Source organism: Mirounga angustirostris, unplaced genomic scaffold, assembly GCF_029215605.1.
Source record: "Mirounga angustirostris isolate CCGP_5_RB_7025 unplaced genomic scaffold, mMirAng1.0.hap1 SCAF_15, whole genome shotgun sequence".
Lineage (NCBI taxonomy): Eukaryota > Metazoa > Chordata > Mammalia > Carnivora > Phocidae > Mirounga > Mirounga angustirostris.
Window position 1 is genome coordinate 47,017,790 of NW_026991723.1, and position 12,642 is coordinate 47,030,431.

The window sequence follows — 12,642 nt, forward strand, 5'->3', positions numbered from 1 at the left end:
GGTTCTCATTCAGGCTTACCTGAGTGTTGGCAAAATTCGGTTCCTCACCGTCGTAGACCTGAGGCCTTCGGCTCCTGTAGGCTTGTCCCCGGTCCCTGTCACGTGGTACCCTCCGAGGGCGGAGGCTTGCTTCCTCGAGGCCAGCAGGAGGGGTACCCTCCGTGATGGGGGCTTGCTTCCTCGAGGCCAGCAGGAGGGGCTCTCTGGGGCGGGCTGGTGAGGTGGCGCATGATCGTGGGAGTGCCCCCCCAGCCGCTTTGGTGGAGCCCATTGGCCGGAAGCAGATCTCAGGTCCACCTGCAGTGGAGGGAGGAGGGAGTTACACTGAGCATGAAAGTGGGGGACCAGCCTAGAGTCTGTCTGCCACACTACATTTTTGAAACAGAAGTGACTTTGCTGAATCCAGCAAAACTAAGTTTGAGTTGTCGATGGACCCATGGGGTCGATTTCAGGCAACCCTCTTTGTTGGTCCGTGGTCATTGCTGGAGGATTGATTCCTTTTTTTTCCAGGCTCTAAGAGAAAGCAGCTGGTTGTGTGGCCCTCCGGTGAGGCTTTTGTTATACTCCTCCTGCCCATTGAACTGCATTGTGTTGGACTGTGGTTTGTCCCTCGAATGCAAGTGTTTCTTAAGGACCTTGGGTTTTTGAATTTCTTTTGAAAATTTTTATTCGTGTTTTGGAGACCAGCCTTAGGAAAATGCATATACTGTCTGTGCATTCATGGACCTCCACCTTCTGAGAGGTCATCTGTGCACTCAGGGTAAAAACCCTGAAATGCTATGCCTGTCTGAAATTATGTGCAAAGCATTTTGATGTTTTTCACAGTTCTGATGGTGAACAGAAAACACACTAAGTTTTTCTTCTAGTAGTAACACGGGATGACACAAGGGATATTTAGTAACAACCCTGTGGTGCAGGTAATATTATTAACCATTTTCCAGGTGGAAAAAATGGGACTGAGAGCGCTGAGTGGCTATGAGGAGGTCACATCACTAGGAAATGGCAAAAGCTAGGATTTGGACCCAGGCACTTTCACTCCAAAGCCCAAACTTAATCGTCATTGTAGAAAGTGAGATTTTTGTGTGTTTACCTACTTCCTTGAAAGCCTGTTTCTGCATTATCACACGTAAAGGACACTGGACTTGACACTTGGCCTTTCCGTGGTAGATCGTTACACCATTATATTGGTAGTTTTTCAAGCAGCCCAGAATGATTTTAACTCATTATGAAATACCGCTTATATAAGTCTATCATCTAACGTGAATTTTTCGAAGTAATTTTAGAAATTGGGTTGCCTTGACTGGCCGTTTACTGGCTGGTGCTCCTAGTCGTGTTCTGCATCCCAGCAAAGAGCACACACGAGGGCCTCACCCCCTCGGGGCTGATTCCAGTGGGAAAGAGAGACACGGGAAAGGAACTGTAGTTTGAGTTACCAACAGAGGTTAGAAAGAAAAGGGGATAGCGATGTGACTGTGACTCAGTGGCTGTGGAAGGCACTTCTCTGCGGAGGTGACATTGGAGTGGAGAGCTCAGCGGGCTGGAGACCTGGGCAGGAATGAGCAGAGATGGGCAGCGAGAAGGCCAGTGAGGCTGACTTGTGATAAGAGCTGAGGTTGCATTAGGACCCTGGTGCCCAAGTGACATGAGGGCCGTGGTTAGGTGTTTGGATTTTATTTGAAGCGTGGTAGGAAGTCGGTGGTGGTTGTATTAGTTTGCGGAAACTGGCACAGACTGGGTGGACACAGAAATTTGTTTGCTCACAGCTCTGGAGGCTAGAATTCCAAGATCAAGGTGTCAGCGGGATTGGTTCCTTCTGAGGGCTTACGGGGGAAGGGCCTATTCCGGGCCTCTTTTTTTTTTTTGGCTCGTGGATGGCCATCTTCCCCTGTGTCTTCACACGTTCTTCCCCGTGTGCAAGTCTGTGTCCAGATTTCCTCCTCTTATAAGGATACTGGATTAGGGTCCGCCCTAATGACCTCGTTTTAACTCCATTACCATATTAAAGACCCTCTCTGCAAATATGGTTGCATTCTGGTGTACTGGGGATTAGGACTTCAAAATATGAACTCTGGGGGCGGTGGGGGGAGGGCACAGTTCAGCCACTAACAGTGGTCATGCGTGAGGTGACTGGTTCTTGCACAAAACCTGCTAGTGTCAGAACAGCTGGGAACTCTTTTAATTATTTTGAAAGTTTCACTGACTTATTTGGGTGATCAGACAAAGGAATGGACAGAGTCGACTGGAAACTTGAGTTTCTCCTTCTCTTTTGTATCTCTCTTCACTGGCACCTCTAGTTTTCCGTGTTGTGGCTCGTGTGAAATCATCTGCCTCAGATTCTGATGTGTCCGTGCGCCAGAGGATAGACACGGTACATCTTCCTTACCAGCTCTTGATAGAAAAATACATACCATGTACAGGTGGCCTGCGCTTTAAGACCCAGTGGTTTGTATTTACAGTAGGCTAGTTATCCTCTGGCCTCTGCCTATAAAAGTGCTCTGATGGAAAGGGCTGGAAGGCACTGCTATATGTAAGTTTTCTCTTCTCACAGCGTCCGAGCACCCTGCTCACCGCCACCCCCCACCCCCGTATCCACTCCTTCCCACAGGCATGGGAGACAGCATACCATCATGCCTTCAAAAGTCAACTACCAGGCGAACATCTGGGCTCTGAAGGAGGAGGGCTGTACACACGTCATCGTGACCACAGCCTGTGGCTCCTTGAGGGAAGAGATTCAGCCCGGCGATATCGTCATTATCGATCAGTTCATCGACAGGTGAGCAGGGCCTCTAAGATGCTTTAGGCTCGGGTGAGATCGTTCCCAGCTCACCTGGAGGTTGTGTGGGGGCCTGGGAGAGGAGTGGAGGGCAGGCCCACAGATCTGCTCGAAGCTGCGTCGTGGGCAGTTTTTAAGCAGGTGCCAACAAGAGTAAGCATCCACTGTCCACTGACCAGTTCCCAGCTCTGCCATCTCGCAGTTCGCTGTGGTCTGTAACGTGAATAGATAAGAACTCTCGTAGACACAAGCGAGTCGCCTCAGGTTTCCTTAACGTTCTAGACGCTGCTCCCTTTTTCCCTAGTGCCTCACGGGCTTTTTTGAAGTTGGTTTTTTCAAAGAAGATTCCAGAGGAGGTCCACTCAGGATACGTATGAGCTAATAATGTTTGGTCCACCTCCTTTTTTCCCTTTTTCTTGTTGTCCTGCAGTGTCCCCGGTCCGGATTTTACTGACTCCCTCCTTAAGTGTTGGTGCCTTTCCCTGTCCCCTGTGTTTGCTGTAAACCAGTCGGTAGCTCTGGAGGCCTGACGAGAACAAGGTTCACATTCTTGGCAGGAACCCTCCCTTCTTGCATCGTATTGGCAGGCATGCAATGTCCAGTCTTTACATGGTGTTAAGATCGACCAGTTGGTTCAGGAGCTGGGGACTTTTTTCTTATTTAATTGTACAAGTAATATATAACGTTCCTTTGCCAAAAAAAAAATTCAGCAGTAATAGACTGCCAAGATCCTGGGCTTTTCCTGAATTTAGAAATAGTTGAAGAGGGGCACCTGGATGGGTCGCGTTGGTTAAGCGTCCGACTCTTGATTTTAGCTCAGGTCATGATCTCAGGATGGTGAGAGTGAGCCCTGTATCAGACTCCACCCTCAGCGTGGAGTCTGAGATTCTCTCTCTCCCTCTCCCTCTGCCCTTTCTCCCACTCTCTCTTTCTAAAATAAACAAATAAGATCTTAAAAAAAAAACCCAAAGAAATAGTTGAAGAAATCACAAGGGAAAGTGGTCGGTCTCCTAGGGATCCCTTTCCACTGCTCCCTGTCCCCCTACAATTCCTGGCGAAAGGAACCACCTCCCAGGGTATTCCAGGTAGAGACAGGTGGCCACACTCTGTGCCTTGAATCAGTGGTGGGGAGAAGTAGCACAGAGTTTAAGCCATTTGGTGGCTCCTGTTGAAGTCCCCAGACTGTCGCCTCTGTTCATCCCACCTTCCCCATCTGCTGTCACTGAGTTTACTCCACCCAAGCACCCTCTCACCTCTTCCATGGGAGCAAAGTTTATTCAGCCCAGTTCTCTGTGTTTTCTGTCTGTCAGGGATCTGTTCTAATTTAGAGTCCATCAGAAGCATTCTTGATTGTTTCCTGATGGAGTGAAACTGTTAGGTGGGGCTATGTGAAACTGACCGTTTTCTAGGTCAGAAGTGCTTGAATATCAGCAGTTTCATGTGACTCAGCCTAATAAATAATGGGGATAGACTAAAATCATTACATGCCCTTCACCTATCATTTTTGCTATTATTTTTTCAGCACCTGACACTATGTATGTATTGTTCGTCTTTCTCTCTAGAATATATGCCGTGTGAGGGCAAAGACCCTATTTGCCACTTTATCCCTAACACACACAACAGTGCATGGCCTGTAGTTGCTCAGTCTTTTTAGAGATATTGAATGAACATGATTGTTCGAAGGAAGAGGGAGGCTGGCATTCTTGATCAAGATCTCTGTGGTTGTCAAAGTCCATGTGTTTGGAGGTAATGACTTAAGAAAATGGTTGTAAGATGCTTGTTCAATAGAGCAGAGTGCGTGGGGCGCCCAGCTGGCTCAGTCAGTAGAGCATGGGACTCTTGATCTCAGGGTTGTGAGTTCAAGCCCCACACTGGACATGGAGCCTACTTAAAAAAATAAAGCAGAGTACAAAACTCCCTATTCCAACTGATCCAGATTTATAAAGTATCATAGATGATCCTGGAAAGAAAAGTCTGACTTGGGTATTAAGCCTCGGATTAAGTTGTTAACTTAAATGGTGTAACTGTACGCTCATATTTGCCAAATCTTTTCCTCATCTATAGTAAATGTAGATGTTTTACATACTGGCTCTTTCAAGAAAGCAGTTGGGGCAGAAAGATGGAGAATAGAAAGGAGAACAGGTGTTACATCGTATCTAGTTTCATTCTGTTTTAGCAATCCTTAGACATGTAACCTTAAGATCTTCTGGTATCTGTGTTTTTTTATGTGCTGTGTGGATAACCTGACTCCTTACTCTTTTTTTTTTAAAGATTTTATTTATTTATTTGACAGAGAGAGACACAGGGAGAGAGGGAACACAAGCAGGGGGAGTGGGAGAGGGAGAAGCAGGCTCCCCACGGAGCAGGGAGGCGGGGCTCAGTCCCTGGACCCTGGGATCATGGCCTGAGCCGAAGGCAGATGCTTAACGACTGAGCCACCCAGGCGCCCCCTGACTCCTTTACTCTTGCCTTGGAAGTTCAAAGTCTCTCTCAAATACCTTTTATGGGATCTAGCACCTGCTACCTGCCTAGTACATGGGTGCCATTATTGTGAATGTGGCCTGTTGGCTGGAGGGGTCTGCAGTTAACACTATGTGGTAACAACAGAAGAAAAGTTCTCTGAAAAGGAGGATCCCAAAAGGAATATCATTTAGAAGCAATCTCAAATTTTATATTGATGTGATATATTCCAATGGCAATATTTTGGATTTATTGGGCTAGATAGGATATTAAAGCTAATTTTACCTCTTTTCCTTTTTGAATGTAACTGTTAGAAAATTTAAGCGTCATTAGGTGGCTTGTGTTCTATTGCTTTTGGACACTTTCTGAATGACACTGCCTCTGGCTCAGTCAGTTCACCAAGCTTGGGTGCATGCATGATTTACTGTATGTTTGTCTCAGAAGAGAAGAGAATCAGCACTTTTTGCCTTATGAGTAATGGCCTCCATGTGTTGTACTAGTAACACATTCTTGTAAGTGAATCTTGGTGTGTTCAGGGAGGCACCTGCTGCGTCCTCTCGGTGCCGACCTCAGGCCCGGAATGCCGAGCTGGGGGCTGTGCTGCCGATAGCCTGAGCTTCCCGCAGCCAAACACCCAGCCTCAGCTTGGGGAACGAAAGTGCAGCGTTCTGCAAAGCCACCCCCGTGGATTATAGCCATGGGGACAGGAGCCCTGGATCGGGAGGTTTTGGGTTGGCTCTCTTTAGCCTCAGGCACATCTGTGGCCCATGGCCCTCTCTCCTCGAAGTCCAAGTTTGAGCTCCACCATCGCTGAGGCTTCTTCTCCCTGCTCAGTCCCCTCTCCAGCACTGATCTGGAAACACACATTTGCTTATTGCTGCCACTTTGCTGGCACCTTCTCTTAGGAAAAAATATCCTCGTCCTCAAGGGGTCTTCAGAGGTCAAGAGGGATCTTTTTAATCTCCCTAACATAAACTTGTGATAAAGAATCAGGATGGAGGGACGCCTGAGTGGCTCAGTTGGTTAAGCTCCTGCCTTCGGCTCAGGTCATGATCCCGAGGACCTGGGATCAAGTCCTGCACGGGCTCCCTGCTCCGCGGGGAGTCTGCTTCTCCCTCTCCCTCTGCAGCTCCCCTTGCTTGTGCTGTCTCTCACTCTCTCAGATAAATAACATCTTCAAAAAAAGAGAATCGGGATGGAGTAGTGTGGCTGTTCTTACTTAATAGACGACGGAACTAAAGCATATTACTTTGTCTGCCCTCGGTGCCCAGCATAGGGAAAAACACCACCAACCTGGTCCATCGGCCTTGCCGTGCATACTGTAGAGACCATTTAGGTTGAAGAGTGACAGGTGGCTTTGACGTTAGGGTTGTTTTTAAAAACATTAGATTTCTACTCTAAAAATGGAAGACACCTTTAAAGGAGTCTGGTGGGTTGGAAGCTCTTTTAAGAAAATAAGCTCATTGTCTTCTGAAAATAATTTTTTTTCTCTCTGCTATGTTCCTGCCTGTGAAAAGTTGAAGGCCTGGGCCTGAGAGAAGGGGAGTCTTGGGTGCGGCTGACCTGGAGAGAGCAGGACAACAGACAGGTGGGGAAGGGAGTGGCTCCAGGTATTTTTGGGGTGTGGGCAGTCGGGCATCTCTTCCTCAGACATGCAAGGAGATGCCTTAGCTAATATTTAAAGTGAAAGTCATCCTCTTGTGTTTGTTCCTAGGGCAGCTGTGGAAAGCAAAATGGATCTTGGTCTAGAATTTAAATACCAGAAATGTGTTGTTGGTGTTGTCATTTTCCCATTCTCACTGTAGAGGGATAGGTTACTTGACTCTGCCCTTGCCCTGGGCCCGGGGCTCCATGGGTAATGTTCCTCACGAACCAAAGTTAAAAACAGCAGCTGATAACCAAGAGCTTGGAGGAGGCTCGTCCACAGTCAGTGTCTTCGGTGCCTCATGCCTCCTGATGAATGGGGTTTGACGAATCCATTTCTTCTACCTCAGTGGAGGTCCTTGTTGTCAGATCCACAAGTCATTTGACAATCCAGGATCAAACCTGGTTAAGAATGGGACTTGTTTCACTTCTGGATGGCCATTCCACAGTCCATCTGAACTCAGGAAAGAATCGGACCTTCCGTCTGTCCCAAGAGACCATTGTGAGGCTATTTCTACTTCCAAAGGATCTCACAAGGGTGATGCTCCAAGATTCATAATTTGGGGGTTGTTCTTCTGTGGTACAGACCTTTGTATGTGTAGGGTACACCTGTCACCCCAAACTACTCTCCACGCCGTGCCAGGTACACGTGGGTAGAGAACTCCAGCAGTTCCACACATGACCTCTCTCCTCTTCACCATCAATCCCGATTGTTACCGTGGAAGGGAATTGAATTCACCATATATCTATAAGCTGTTGGGAAAGATGCCCACATTCTATTAAATTGGTTTTTTTTTAAAGATGCAGATTAGGGGCGCCTGGGTGGCTCAGTCGTTAAGTGTCTGCCTTCGGCTCAGGTCATGATCCCAGGGTCCAGGGATCGAGCCCCACATCGGGCTCCCTGCTCGGCCTGCTTCTCCCTCTCCCGCTCCTCCTGCTTGTGTTCCCTCTCTCGCTGCGTCTCTCTCAATGTCAAATAAATAAATAAAGTCTTTAAAAAGATGCAGATTAGTAGGACCCGTTCAACTGCTAGGGCTATCAGAACTCTCAAGCTGTGCCCAGCAAACATATCCCTTAAAGACAAGGATGGGATTCTTACTTCCTAATAGAGGTCTTTATCAGGAATGTTTTACAGATAAGGACTTTGGTTTTGTTTTTTTTTGTTTTTTTTTTTTTAGTTTGTTTTTTTGACCGTGAGAAAAATACAACCAAAAAACTAAGATGAAAAACAGCAGGGTGTGATTCCTAGTGGCAGATGTTTTCTGCGAAATGGTGTTACCACGTTGGCCTGGTATGCCTGAGGCCCATGGTTAGGTTCTGCTTGAAGAATGCCGTGGGAGAAGCGCCAGCTTGGAAGTGCGAACCTCCAGAATTGTTTCCTGGCTCTGCCCCCAAATTCTTCTGTCACTTAGTGTCCTCATTGCAAGATGAGGGTGCTGTGTTGTGATGTCCTCCCTCCTCTGGGAGCCCTGCGTTCACTACATTGGGAAAGTTTTGACTGAGCGTGGCTGCAGTTCTTGCTGGCTTATTCATCAGGAAAGTCCCACAGTACAAGTGGTAAGGGATTATGTCAGTTTATTTCCCCTCCCAAAGCCCTGGGCTTCCCCTCCGCCTCGATCATGAGGTAAGATTGTTGGTCCCCGCCCCTGCCGAGGACCCGCCTGGAGGTTGAGGTGTGCTCTGATGCCCATTAATCATTAGTCTTTGAACCTCTGGGGCAGGGCGTGGATTTTTATCCACACTCACGGGGGTTATGGTAAACAGTTGCACAGGAAGCCCTCCTTTGGCTCTTTTCCCATTCCTCTGAGCAGCTCTTTGAAACCCTTACTGTCCTCACGGCTTCCTGCCTGTCTTCTTCACTGTGGTTGAGAATGTCTCCTCTTTGTGAGAAGACAGAAGCTATTTGGCATAAACTGACCATGTTCTTTCCCCCTCCCTCTCACCGTTACTTGCATGCCTGCCCTCTGTCATCTTCCTGCCTACACCTGTGCTGAGAGCCGGGGTAGCTACTGCCATGGTCCCAGCAGTTCCCGAGTTCTGCTCAGCAACCTGGCTCTCTTATTACTGCCTCGCCTTCTGTCCCTTCTCTTAATAAAATTGCTGATAAGCTCCCAATTTTTGAGGTACTACTAAGTGCCACAAATCACTTAATCCTATTCACCTCGTTCAAGGGTAGTTTTCTCAGGTTATAGTTGAGGAAACTTAAAACTCAAAAATACTGGTCATTTGCTAGTAAGTGGGACCTGTGGAGTTTGAATTCCGTTAGCGTCCAATGTCTTTGACCTCACCTGTCCTTCCTCACACGCACACTTCCAGCTCTGCCCTCCCCCTTCACATTCACTCTCGCCACTAGATCTAGGACAGGATCTCAAAGATACCTCACGCTTTATAATTCAAGATTAAATTATCCTCCGTGGGCAGGGGGTTGGGGGAGCGCCTGGGTGGCTCAGTGGGTTAAGCGTCTGCCTTCAGCTCAGGTCATGATCCCAGGGTCCTGGGATCAAGCCCCGCATCGGGCTCCCTGCTCAGCGGGAAGCCTGCTTCTCCCTCTCCCACTCCCCCTGCTTGTGTTCCGTCTCGGGCTGTCTCTGTCAAATAAGTAAATAAAATCTTTTAAAAATAAATAAAAATGTAATAGAAACAAAGACATGATCAGAAAAGTGCTGGAGAGGTACCTGGGTGGCTCAGTCCGTTGAGCGTCCAGACTCTTGATCTCAGCTCAGGTCTTGATCTCAGGGTTTGAATTCAAGCCCTGCGTTGAGCTCCATGCCCATTGTGGAGCCTACTTTAAAAAAAAAGTGCTGGAAACAGAGCTTCTACTCCTTTCTGGGTAGGCTTGCCCCAGAACCTCATTGTTGGTTGGGGTTTTTAGTGAGCAGTGATTAGTACCAGCTCAGAGTTCACAGCACAGTCCAGGGGGGAGGAATTTCCTAACAAGCTCTATGTGTAGAAGACTTCAGCTCTTTCAGTAATATGATGTCATTTTTTCCTAGTTCCTTTTGTCATTGATGCTAATGATCTTTGACATGTACCTAAAAATATCTTGTCACCTCTGTGGTGGTTTCTTCCATTGCCTTTGTACTTAGTATCCCTGCCCATTTCCCTCTCAGTGGAATATTAGTGTTTATCATCTGGTAACATCTATTCTTCTGAACATGAAGTTGTTATTTCTGGTTAATTTTGAAGTGAAAGAAAGTATGAAGCTCTTCCCACATGTCAGATGCTATTAGGTCCTGGATAATTCACATTCACATACCTATTGCTGGTAGAGATAGTTAACAACTCTTTATTTTTTATTTTTGTTTTCTTTTAAAGATGTATTTGGTTTTAGAGAGAGAGAGCATGCGAGTGAGAAGAGGGGCAGAGGGAGCGAATCTTCAAGCAGAGTTTGTGCTAAGCTGTGGGGCTCGATCTCACCACCCATGAGATCATGACCTGAGCCAAAATCAAGAGTCAGACGCTTAACTGACTAAGCCACCCAGGTGCCCCTAGAACTCTTTTTAAAAGGCAGTCTGACTCAGTAAGTTTTAAAATACGCGTGCCTCTCCAACAAGCCTTCCCTTTTGTGGTTTATAGTCCTAAGAATAAAAGCACCAAATGGTGTATTTTTCTAGACACATGGAACAAGGATGTGTGTATATTGTTTCTTAAGAGCAGCCTAAGGCGGTGGTTGAACAGCTATCCTGTGGAATGTGGTGAAGTTGTAAACAGGATTTGTTAAAGTTACATACATTGACCTGGAGCCATGTCCATGATACTTTACGGTGAAACAAAGCTGCTTCTGTGGTCCTATCTATGTTCCTGGTGCTGCTAATTATCACAGCACTAGGAAACATCATGTACATACCTTTTACATCCCCCTTGTATAGATGAGAAAACTGAGGTCCATCGAGATTGTTTCTCAGCCCCTATGTCAGAGCCAGGATTTTGTTATCGTGCTGTTGCTTTGCATGCTCTGTTTAGCAAGACCTCATGAAAAGTAGAAAAAAACTGTACATGTTTATTAAACAGTGTTGCCTCCTTGTTGGGATATAAACATCGTACATTTTTCTCCTTTTCTGTGGCACCGTAAGCACTCATGAGATTGGAGCAACGGAGGGATCTTAATCATGTGTGTCCAAATTTAGAAGCTCTCAGTTCCTGGAGAGTATTATGTTGAGTGAAATAAGTCAAACAGAGAAAGACATGTATCATATGATCTCACTGATATGAGGAATTCTTTTTTTTTTTTTTTTAAAGATTTTATTTATTTATTCATGAGAGACAGAGACAGAGAGAGAGAGAAGCAGGCTCCCAAGGAGCAGGGAGCCCGATGCGGGACTCGATCCCAGGACCCTAGGATCATGACCCAAGCTGAAGGCAGACACTTAACCATCTGAGCCACCCAGGCGCCCCTGATATGAGGAATTCTTAATTGCAGGAAACAAACAGGGTTGCTGGAGTGGGGGGTGGGGTGGGAGGGATGGGGTGACTGGGTGATAGACACTGGGGAGGGTATGTGCTCTGGTAAGCGCTGTGAATTGTGCAAGACTGTTGAATCTCAGATCTGTACCTCTGAAACAAATAATGCAATATATGTTAAGAAAAAAAAAAAGAAGAAGAAGAAGGTAGCGGGAGGGGAAGAATGAAGCAGGGGAAATCGGAGGGGTAGACGAACCATGAGAGACGATGGACTCTGAAAAACAAACTGAGGGTTCTAGAGGGGAGGGGGGTGGGAGGATGGGTTAGCCTGGGGGTGGGTATTGAGGAGGGCACATTCTGCATGGAGCACTGGGTGTTATGCACAAACAATGAATCATGGAACACTTCATCTGAAACTAATGATGTAATGTATGGGGATTAACATAAGAATAAAAAAATTAAAAAAAAAAGAAGCTCTCAGTTCCTTCTGGTTAAGAGAACAGATTTATTCCGTGTCATAATGGGTTGCCATTCATGTCATTCATGTCAAAATTTTTTTTTACTTTTCCTGACTCTACTACTTTCTCTTTTTCTTTTAATTTTTAGAAAGTAAAAGTGGGGCAGGGTGGGGCAAGGGGTAGGTGGAAAGGGATGGAGAGAATCTTAAACAGACTCTGCTCTCACCTCAAAACCCAGACGTGGGGCTCAGATCTGAGGACCCTGAGATCATGCCCTGAGCTGAAATCAAAGAGTCAGACGCTTAACCGACTGAGCCACCCAGGTGCCCCTCCCCACTGCAGTTTTAAATTCTCTTCCTCCCCCTCAGTGCCCTACCTTTCTCCTCCAGATGAGAACCCTTTGTACCCTAACTCCATGACCCACATCTTTTAGGATTTGACCTTCACTTATTTGCATGCTCGCAACAGGGGCACCTGGGTGGTGTAGTTCGCGGAGCGTCTGACTCTTGGTTTTGGCTCGGGTCATGATCTCAGGGTTGTGAGATCGAGCCTGGTGTCGGGCTCTGTGCTCAGTACGGAGCCTACTTGAGATTCTGTCTTTCCCTCTCCCTCTGCCCCTTCCACTCGTGCTCTCTCTCTCTCTCTCAAATAAATCTTTAAATAAATAAATAAGCATGCTCACATCAGTGCTGTCCATAAATATGTATGTGCACACCCACACATGTATATACACCTAGACATTTAGAAGGCTCATTCTTAATCCTATTGATCTTAGAATTATGCTTATTTCCTAGAATATGAATATCCTTTTGATCTAACCAGTTGGTGACCTGGCCTTTTCTGTTTTGTTTTGTTTTGTTTTTTGTTTTTTGCCATCTTCTATTTGCATACTTTTAAAATTTTTAA

The 12,642-nt window shown here is 46.6% G+C and overlaps 1 protein-coding gene across 1 annotated transcript in view; it reads left to right on the forward strand.

Moving 5' to 3' along the window:
• MTAP (methylthioadenosine phosphorylase) overlaps positions 1-12,642 on the forward strand; it is a 45,588-nt gene that overhangs the window by 14,365 nt on the left and 18,581 nt on the right. The window contains exon 4 of the mRNA XM_045882492.3: positions 2,606-2,773. Coding sequence (XP_045738448.1) covers positions 2,606-2,773 — 168 coding nt within the window. The remainder of the gene's footprint in view (positions 1-2,605; positions 2,774-12,642) is intronic.